At 35.0% G+C, this 11038-nt stretch overlaps 1 protein-coding gene across 1 annotated transcript in view; it reads left to right on the forward strand.

The window, feature by feature from the left end:
* LOC107689738 (copine-8-like) overlaps nucleotides 1-10811 on the forward strand; it is a 150844-nt gene extending 140033 nt beyond the window's left edge. The window contains exons 16-19 of the mRNA XM_016487870.1: nucleotides 4642-4744; nucleotides 5872-5929; nucleotides 6330-6403; nucleotides 8510-10811. Coding sequence (XP_016343356.1) covers nucleotides 4642-4744; nucleotides 5872-5929; nucleotides 6330-6403; nucleotides 8510-8698 — 424 coding nt within the window. The 3' untranslated portion in view covers nucleotides 8699-10811. The remainder of the gene's footprint in view (nucleotides 1-4641; nucleotides 4745-5871; nucleotides 5930-6329; nucleotides 6404-8509) is intronic.
* The last annotated feature ends 227 nt before the right edge of the window (nucleotides 10812-11038 follow it).

Raw genomic sequence — 11038 nt, forward strand, 5'->3', positions numbered from 1 at the left:
GAAGATAGATGAAGCGTCTGGCTTGCTCTCTCTGGGGGGGTGGGAAGAAACCGCAGCGCGGGCTTCCTAACACTGAGAGAGAGAGCCGCGGATCTAGCGGGTGAGGACCGAGAAAAGGACGAGCCCGTCTCGGATCCCTCCGCTAAATCCACCTGCGATCCCCATGACAACAGTCTATGCCGTGCCTCGGCAACAGCGGGACCGCTTCCAGCGGGATTGCGAGCCTGGCTGCTCTCATCAAACACAGCCAGGCGAGAGCGGAGCATACGCAGCGAGAGTAACTCGCAGTGATGACAATCAGCTCCTCGAAAGCTGACCGTGCATGCTCCGCTCCTAAACAAACAACACACAGATCATGTGTATCCCCCGCTGCCAGATAGTGTGGGCAGGGAGGCACACAACGTCTGTAATGCCGTTTGCTCGCCATAGATATTAGTTTAGACTTTGACATATACTTTTGAATGCTTGTGGACTGACAGACAACAGTAAATAGACTGACACATACACAGAGCGCTACTGAAGAGCAGAAGCTAACTTGCACTCTGCCGGATGCGCTTTTATACTTCCTGGCGCTCACTTGACCCCGCTCGTGACGTCTCGCTGCTCCATTGGACTGATTTTACACGTGCTTCAGAACACGGTCACGCAGGGGCGTTCCCAAAGCAAATTTCGACGCAGCTCCAGTTCCTGAAGGGTAACAGTGTGATTATTTGTGATTGATTGTTTCTTCAACTCCACCAAAGTAGTTGAGGCCTCGCACATTCTATAAGCAATGGCAACAGTTCGCGATAAAATCAGATTATGTCAGTGTTTCCTTTCCACCACATTACAGCTGTTGGTTGTTGCTGTTTATTGAGGCAGTGTGATCAAGCCTTTTGTATTCATAGGCTTGTATAAATATTCAAATATACAAATATTCATTTGAGATTTAAATTGCAGAATATCAAATTCATTATTAATTTAGATAACACTTTATTTTACAGTGTCCTTGTTACATGTTACATTTACTTTCCATCTTAATAACAATAAATTATGCTCAATTACATGCAACTAACCCTATACTAAACCCTCATCCTAACCCTAACCATATAGTAAATACATGTAGTTAACGATTATTACTCAGTACTTAAAGGGGTCATATGATGTTGCTAAAAAGAACATTATTTTGTGTATTTGGTGTAATGCAATGTGTTTATGCGGTTTAAGGTTAAGAAAATATGTTATTTTCCATATACAGTACATTATTGTTGCTCTTCTTTCTGAAACATGTCAATTCTAACAAAGCTCATCTGAAAAGCGAGGTGTGCTCTGATTGGCCAGCCATACAGTGTGTTGTGATTGGCTGAATACCGCTAGCGTGTGACGGAAATGTTACGCCCCTTACCATACTGTGTTTCCGTGTGTCCCGGCGCGACAAGACAAAACCAATAAAACCCATTACAAACGAGGCATTTGTTGCATCCAGTGGGGACATAATTACTGATTATAATGACTTATACTGTGTTTTTACACGTTGCGTTGCGTATTGCACCGCGTAAACATAAAACCATGTCTGCATTTGTGATCGGAGAAATGACAAACAACAAGCGCTACTCTACACTGCTCAAACTCGCGTTTGAATCATCAGTGGCAAATTCTTTAAATATAAAAAACGTACTTACAGGCTGTGAGTCAGAAGCACCAGACTGTCCTTGCAAAGTTGGAACTGCCCCACTTTATAGAAACATTATGTCCTCTTTTGGAAAGCCAAACAAAGTAGTTTCGCTTTCACAACGAAACACACAGCGGCTTGAGTGAGCGGTGCCCAGCGGGCTTGAGTGAGCGGAGGCTGGCGGATTCAACGAAGGAGGCTTGCAGCAACCACATGTGACGACCCCGGGCTGGACTCCGCTTCATCCATGGTGAAAGCCGATCCGGCGATCCACAGCGCGAAGTTTATGTATTTCTTCAGCGACCAGCACGGATCAGCTCCAGGCATGACGAAGCGGATCTCGTCCTCTTTTGGAAGGCCAAACAAAGTAGTTTCGCTTTCACAATGAAACACACAGCATCTCCACAACATGGCAGTGGCGGCAACAAAAATACTACAGCGAGAATAAAAGTTACGCCTTTTTTCTTTGCGTGAACATTTGGGCGGTGTTATGCAAATCTTCCCACACAGTGACGTAGACATGTGGGGGCGTGTTTAAACGAGGTGTTTTAGGAGGGCGTTGACAAGTCTTAACTTTTATAAAGAATATCTCTTTGGATTTGAGACTTTAGTCTTTGCAACTTTACAGATCTTCTTTATGCACCAAGAGCTTGTAACACTCCAAAGAGAAAGGAAAAATTGAAATCGCATCATATGACCCCTTTAAATGGATAATTACACTGTAACAAGGACACCGTAAGTTAAAGTATAATCGTAATGTATTAATTCATTCAGTAATGTTTTGCTTAATATTATTGTATGGTTACTTTTTTTATTAAATGAATGTGTTTAAAAGGATTTCTTTTAATTAACACATTTAATGCATTTATCTAATTTACATTATAATTGTTTTGTTCTGTTCTACATGATTTCTAAAGACTCGTCGAAATAGTCTAAACCTTTGTGACAGCATAAGCGAATGAGGGAAATATATTAATTGTTAATGACATATTAATGTTACACCATAACAGCAATATTTTGTTTTTGATGTTTTCTACTTCTGGAGCTTTAATGATAATGAACAGCTTGTATTGAGGTTTATGACATATATTCAGTTTGAAGTAATTTAACTCGGTAGTTTCCTGTTGTGTGTGTTTTTAATGAGCCATAGTTGCCCCAATTCACGAAATGCCAGTGTGTCCGCAAGTGGATTTTTAAATTTGCACATTTTCAGTGACAAGTGAAGAAATGTTTTGAGCATTACTGTGTACAGCATCTTCGAAATCCTCAATGGAATATTAAGTTTTCAAAGCTTTAATCCACCGAAGCCAATCTGAAAAAGCAGAGGCTGTTAAACATATGCCGAGACCATTTCATCCTTTCTCCTTACACAGAGGTCTGTAGTGGATATTTCACCACAGATCAGCTTGAAGCACAAATCACAGTGAGTTGAAGGAGGCTAGTAAAGGGTGTCAAGTATCAGTGCTCTGAACAACTACACCCTTCGGTACAGTGTGTGGGAGAAAGAGAGACTGATGTATCCATGATGCATCCAGATCTAAAAATAAGTCTAAAAGGAACCACCTCTTTATTTTTATTAAATGCGTAAAGGTATGTGTATGACTGCCAAAGTTATGATTTATATAATTCATTAAAAAAGAAAATTAGTATTTATTTATTTATGACTCATTTTGTTCAGTTTCTGATCTTTGTGATTTATAAAGACTGAAATAAGAGCATCAGTAAATGATACCAAAAATATATTTTCTTTTACATCTAAAACCCTCAAAAACCAAAACAATCTGTCATCTCATTAATAACTTTCTGTATGTAGAGACCATCTGGATTTCATTTATATACAGATTTACAATGATAACTCTTTCATGAGAAAACATAAGTATTTTACTTTTTGGTGAACTGATGGTGAAGAAATATGAATCTGTATGATTTAATTCATACAAAAACATAGCTTTTAGGTAAAATAATAATAATAATAAAAAATAAAAAAAACTCTTAAGCAGATTGTACAAAAAAAAACAAGAATTAAATCATAATTTAAAGCAATCATTAACCCCTGTGGGACGCTTGGCACTCTTTTTTTGTTTGTTGTCCCCCCCCCCCCCCCACTTGGGAGTTTGGATGGCACCCAGTGGCTGTTTGTGGTATGACGACCTAAATAAAATCTTACAGAAACCTCAATTTTTTTCATATCAGCTTCAAATTTGGAACATAACTTATTTAGACATAAGGCTTTAATTTTATACCAATTTTAGAGTAAAGCCTGTTATGTAAAATATTTATAATAAATAAAATAGAATTAAATGAATATAGTGCATTTAATTTACAGTACATTTAAACTTCTATAACTTTTTGATACTTACATTTTTTGAACAAATTCCAAAGTGTTAGTAAATAACAACAATTTAAGTTTGGATAGTAAAGGGTTAAATCAATTCACCATCAAATCGCTAAAAAACAAAATAGTTATGAATTGCCACACTAAAAAAAAAATGTTGTGTAAGATTTACACTGAATTTTCACTCAGTAATTGCTAGTATATTTCTTCTATAATTGCTCCAATTATCTTTGTTTCATTCCAAAAAAAAATAAATTCCAGTTCCGACCATTCATTAGAGAAATTGTAATTTCTAAAGTTGACCAGAACTGCACAGTATACAATGAGAGATCATGTGAAAATGTGTACACCCACATATTGTGCATGTTTAGATTATTGTGCATTTAATAATTACACTTTTAATTGGCTTTATTTGTATTGTAGGAATGGTTTGTAACAACCACAGATGAATGAACTGTGCAGAATATATTTGCTTGTGTCTCTAAAGTTATTAATGCCTCCAAGTATTTTATTTGCCTCATAAGCTGATGAAAATAATTAGGAATCCAGGCAATGTAGTAATACAGTGAAATTATATCACAATCCAGAGGCTCTGACTGTATATCCTCCAGTAATGAGATGTTTAATGAATGTAACAATGTACTCTCTCATGCAGATATGCTGCCTCAATAAAGGATGGCTCACAGTACTTCATCCTCCTCATCATCACAGATGGAGTGATATCAGATATGGCCCAGACAAAGGAGTCCATTGTTAATGTAGGTGTCCTGTCTACTAAACTACATTGAATGTTCATTTAGATTTTAGCACTATAACCATGTGTAAAATAGATTAACTCAACAGTCAATAATCAACTTTAATCAACTTTGTGGGGTCTTTGCATTTTCACAATATAGACTGAACTTTAATAGGTTTCCTATGAGATCATAAAATGTTTATCCTATGACTATGATTATAATAACCTAAAGGAATCATCCCCTAATTACATTTAAAATGCTTATCTATGACATCATAGGAACAAAAATGGATCTTGGAAATCATAGGACTTTAAGGCATTTATTTTTGTGAACTGTGTGGACCATAAATATATATTTTGAAGTTAAAAATGAAGAACAAATGCACTTATGTGTGTGGTTTTAAATATATTATATTATAAATAAATATATAAACATACTACTATTTAATATATTATTATTGACATAACTAATTAAAATGTGAAAATATATAAACAAATATATTTTATATGTAAATATATGTCTAGTGTTACTAATGTAACATGCATGCTATTTCACCATTAACAAAAGCTAAATTAGCTATAACATGAGAAGATTTAGGTTACACTTTATTTTAAGGTGTCCTTGTTTCAGTGTAATTATACATATAAGTACTAAGCAATATTAATTAACTACATGTACTTACTATATGGTTAGGGTTAGGATTTGGGTTTGGCTTAGGGTTACTTGCATGTAATTATGCATAATTACATGCAAGTAACCCTAAGCCAAACCCAAATCCTAACCCTAACCATATAGTAAGTACATGTAACATGTGTAACAAGGACACCTTAAAATAAAGTGTTACCAAGATTTATTCTATTCTATTCCATTCCATTGAGTGTTATTTGCTTTTAGACAAAACAGGTTTAAACTGAAAATCATGTTGTTGTTGTTGTTTCGATTAGACAAAAAAAAATTAATAAATGACATGGTCATCAATATGACATAGTTAATAAGTAATTAAGCTTTTCATTTTAATACACTGAGACTTTGGGGGAATAAAAACAGGCATGTTAGTTTAAATATAATGAATTGTATCTGTTTTCTTTCTTTATTTCTTTCTTTCTTTCTTTCTTTCTTTCTTTCTTTTTCTTTTTTCCTCATTCCAGGCTGCATGTCTTCCCATGTCAATTATTATTGTTGGAGTTGGACCAGCCGAGTTCGATGGTAAGAAGAGTTATTTATTTATTTATTTTGCTCTTATAGATTTCATATTGCTTATATTTTCTTTTTATCCTCATTTTTGTAATAAACCCATTTTACATTTGTCATTTTATTTACACAACACATCCCCTTTATACCCTACATGTGATGTGTGCTTTATAGTGATGCTCAGGCCTTTAAGTTGAGCGGATAAAAGGATTGTGTACTAATGCAGAGTAAATGAGCATGTAATGTGACAGCCATTTCCTCGTTGCACTGACAGTAATGCCGATGGGTTTAGGAATAATCAAACGAGACTAAAATACTCAAAACACACACAATTGCAGGCACTCAAATGCACAACTTACTCATGTTTTCATATCTCCGGTCATGCGTGTTTCTTATCTGTTGTGTGTGTCCTCAGCCATGATCGAGTTGGATGGTGATGAAGTCAGAATCTCATCCAGAGGCAGATATGCTGAGAGAGACATCGTACAGGTATAATAACACAGCTAAAGTATTTCTCCTTCATCACTAATACAGAGACGTCTCAAAAAGGACAACTATAGAGGTTATGGATATCTCGCAAGTTACATGTGTTTGTAAGTAAATGTACAGTAATTTGTTTTCTTACCACTTGTTTTAATGACACACTAATTACCAGAAAGTTTCATAAATGTACTTTTTGAATCAAGCTACAAAAATGTGTGACAGTATTCATTTAATTTAACAAGCATTACTCTTCTCGTTTACACTTTTTGTGCTGTCTGTATATGTAATGCATTGTAATGTGTTATATATACAATGGTATCCTTAACGCATTATAATGTGTTCGAAATGCTTTATAATATAACTTATAATCAGTTTGTATGATCTCGTAAACACTTGTACAATAGAATTACAGCAGTCTAGTGCATTAATACACATGATAAACATAAAAAGTGATGAAATTAACCAGCCTACAATTTTGTTCTGTTTATGAATTACATTAGAGTCTGTAAGATTGAAAGTACTGCAGTACAGCAAAAGAACATTTATTGGAAATAGAAATATTTTGTAACATGATAAAAGTCTTTACTGACAATTTTTTTTTATAAATGTAATGCATACCAAGCATACTTGCTGAATAAAAATATTAATTTGTTTTAAAAGTAACCATACTAATCCCAGACTTTTAAATGGTAGTGTATATTACTGAAATGAATTGAGACAATGCAGAAAAGTGTATGTAGGTTATTATAATAAACACAGAACCTTATTGTGTGTTGGTGTGGATGCTAATGTGTTGGTGTGAACGAGCCTCAAGATATGCTAAAATGCTGATGCTAAAATTTTGCTGTGAAACTTATCCAGGTCTAAAAACATACACCATATTAATTCACATACACATAAACCATATAAAACGTATCCAGGTCTAAAAACATACACCATAATTCAGCATATAAGTTGGTGAATTTCCATACAAATTATTTTCATTATCACCCATTACGATCATACATGAAACACACATATATATTAGCATTCTGAGTTCTGACCTAACTCTGCTTGCTTTATGCAACTAAGAACAGAGCTCTCTCAGTCTCTCTCAAAATGTAATTTCTTAATGTTTTCTGTGCTCCTCTGTGCTCCGCTCTGCTTATAGTTCTTGGCGAGGAAGTCATCATTATGTGTAGGTCGCCCCACGCTTGTTAGGAAGCATGTTAACAGGCAGTGTGCATGAACGGCTATCATAGGTGGCTAGGGAGGCTTGTCCAATTAGTTTTGCCTTCACATACACACAGATTCCAGTGGATCTGGCTACTCAGCGGCCAACATGTACTTAAAAGCCAAATTTTTCATAACTAAACGGCTGTGTAGTGCTCTCAGAAGCAGCCGTATCGATAATTTGGCTCTCAGTCTCAGACGCGTTTGAGTTGATTGGCATGCTGAGCATTTGATGGCTTTGCTCTCATTTTAGGTTAATTGCTCTTTTCAGCTCTACAAATTCGCACAGAAATGCAGATGAATGTGAGACCTGCTTCAGATTATTTTAGCCTGATGAAAGTCAACATAAAGAGTGTGTTTACCATAAAATCTACATAAAATACGAATCTACTTGTAATTATCTTTACAAGTAATTACAAGTTAGCATGCTGATGTGTAATATATTATATATAGTATGTAATATAGTATTATTATTATTATTATTATTTTACTTTTGACATGGGTGTTAAATTATGTTAATGTTACAATATTTGATTTTGTTATTATAAATACTTTTAGCTTACCCACTACTATATTGTTGAATTAAGAATGTAAATGCATTATAATTGTACATTCTTAACAGCAATCACTCCAAAAAAATGTAGTAACGTTGTGAGACTGGGCCAATAATTCTAGTTTGTTATTTATAATTGTCATTCAAGTTAATAGCAGGTTGCTGTCTATTTATTTTTGTCTTTTTCTTAAAAGATTAGTTCACCCCAAAATTGAAATTTTCATAATTTACTCACCTTCATGTTGTTCCAAGCCTGAACAAAAGAACTTAAAGATTAAGAGTCATATTTCTTCAAAATTAAAAAAAAAATTAATAAATATGAAATATACCTTTTTTTTCTTTTGCAGTTTGTTCCATTCAGAGACTACATTGATCGCACTGGGAATCACATCCTCAGCATGGCCCGCCTGGCCAAAGACGTTCTTGCTGAGATCCCAGACCAGTTCCTATCCTATATGAGGACCAGAGGAATCAAGCCGTCTCCTGCTCCCCCTCCGTATACACCCCCAGGACACCCACTGCAAACTCAGATCTAAAATGAGCCCTGGAGCGAGCCTTGCAGTATCTCAGTATCGCTTTCTCAATCACTCAGTGAGATGATGTTTTCCTCAGCTCTCAGCTCTTTCTGTCCCTTTCTCTTTGCACTATGGGGGCTGTAGATGGACAACATGGTTAGACAGGGTTCTGAGAACAGGTTTACTTCCATTACAGGCATTCTCTGTCAGGATGTCTCTCAGTTTCTCTCTCTGTCTCTCAATGCCTGGCTAGCTTGTTTCTGAGGGCCGCATTGTAGAATGAACGTGTTTCTGGCTAACTGTGAAAAGAAGGATGAAGTTGTATGCAGGTAAGGAAAGACTAAAAAATGAGCTGATGATGTTGCACCCTGTCTCAGAACAGCAGAGCAGCTTCCTCTTCCTCAGACCAGGAAAAGGCTAACAAATCACCAGTTGCAAATAGACTGTTGTAAATAACTTCTTCTTCCGTCATTTCTTATCTCTTCCTCTCTTTCTTCTCTGAGCTCTCACTCAATGTTTACATGTTAATGATTTTCTTACTGTTGGATCTAACTTTTATAAGCGTATATCTTCAACATGAACTTTGCCGTGCAAATCCTCGCAGTGTGTGATCTTTGCCATGTCCGTCAGGTGGCAGGGGCTGGTGTCGTTGCGGAAAACCACATTTCTTGCATGGAAATGATGTGCTCAGGCATGTGATGCATGTTGTGCAGCGTTCATGTTATTTGGCCTTTTCTTGTTCTCTCTTTTCTCTCACTTACTTTCTCTTTCTCTTTTTTTTTTTTTTGCCCTGGCAAAAGCACGATAGATGGGCACCTCATCATGTATAAAGAACCTCATAGGACTCAGCGTGCTTCATTACATTTAGATCTGAGCAGCTGCTCTCAAATAAGAGCCCAGTGGTCAAAAACACAGATACCATTATTGTTTTATGTCTTGTTTTTATTGTTATTATTTTATGTCTTATTTTAAAACATTGTATGGATGTTTTGTCATTTTCTCTTGATTTGGTGATGCTGTATTATCTTTTTCCAATAACATGTAGATTCATCCATCATATTTGATCATTACCTGGTAGAGTTGCCCAAAGATAGTGTCAAAAAACACAAAGCTTATTTCGAAATCCTTCTTCTTGGATTTCATTGTTAATATTTAAGTGTTGAAACCTGATAAGATGCAGAATTATACACCTAATTTAAGTTATTTTTTCTAGAAGTGTTTTTGATCCCATTATTTTAGAAATGTGCTGTTAGTATCAAATAGTTACAAAAACTGGAACACTAGTTCAAAACATGACTGTCGTCATTTGTTTCTAGCAAATGAAGTGAATCATATTGACTTCTGGTTTATTATGATTCACTTCATTTAGCAGAGTTATTTTATACAAAATTTTTCCATTGCAAAATACTCTGAATGTTTTTGTTCTAAAACATTCACACATAGCAAATGTGAATGTTCCAGTATGTAGCAACTCATTTTTTTTTTCTTCACACATTAGTGTAGTGAACTATTTTGGGTAACAGCCTCAGGTTGAAAGGGAACTTTCCCCTTTGGAATTCAGGATTGTCATTTCAGTTGTGCTGCTTTGTCACACATACAATATTCACGAGATGTTAACACATAAAGTAGACCCAAAAAGCATTCAGAAGCGTGTGCCAAATCTACTGAATCAATGTATGAATGTCATAAAAAAAAAATCTAAGGACGTATAATTTTAATGAAGGAAAAAGCATTTAACAAACATAATTATTTTAAATTTAAAGTGATATAATACAAGACATCAAATTAAAAAAAAAATGGTTTCTGGTTATCAGTTATTGATAGAACATGTACTTGTGATGTACTACAGTACACCAGTGTTTACTGGTGCAAAGTAACTTGTAACCAGATTATTTTAATATTATAATAATATTATACTAAAAATGTTTTGTTGACTGCTTTTGTTTCACTATCAACTCAACTCATTCATTTTAAATGGAATTCTTAAGTAGGCACAATTTATATTTGTCTACAAAACTACTTTCCAGCATTTAAGCATACCACTTAAATAAAAAAAAAGTTTTTAAGATCATGATAAACACAAATTCAGTCACAGAGTAATAGCTGACGAATGATGCATGTGTGAAAAAGCAGCACTTGAAGCATCATCGATTTTTTTTTTTAATTTGTGACTCGACACATGAAATTTGTTTACTGAGGATATCCAAATATTATATTGTATGCTGTTCATATCTAAATATTACGTGCACTATGTTTGCATGTACAGTTTTACAAGAGATTCATCAGTTCTTTTGTTATTGTTAGTGTTTTGAGTAAAAAAAAAAAAATCAAACAGGAAAATAACTGTACAAATGGCCTTAA

Source organism: Sinocyclocheilus anshuiensis, unplaced genomic scaffold, assembly GCF_001515605.1.
Source record: "Sinocyclocheilus anshuiensis isolate Anshui unplaced genomic scaffold, SAMN03320099.WGS_v1.1 scaffold1014, whole genome shotgun sequence".
NCBI lineage: Eukaryota > Metazoa > Chordata > Actinopteri > Cypriniformes > Cyprinidae > Sinocyclocheilus > Sinocyclocheilus anshuiensis.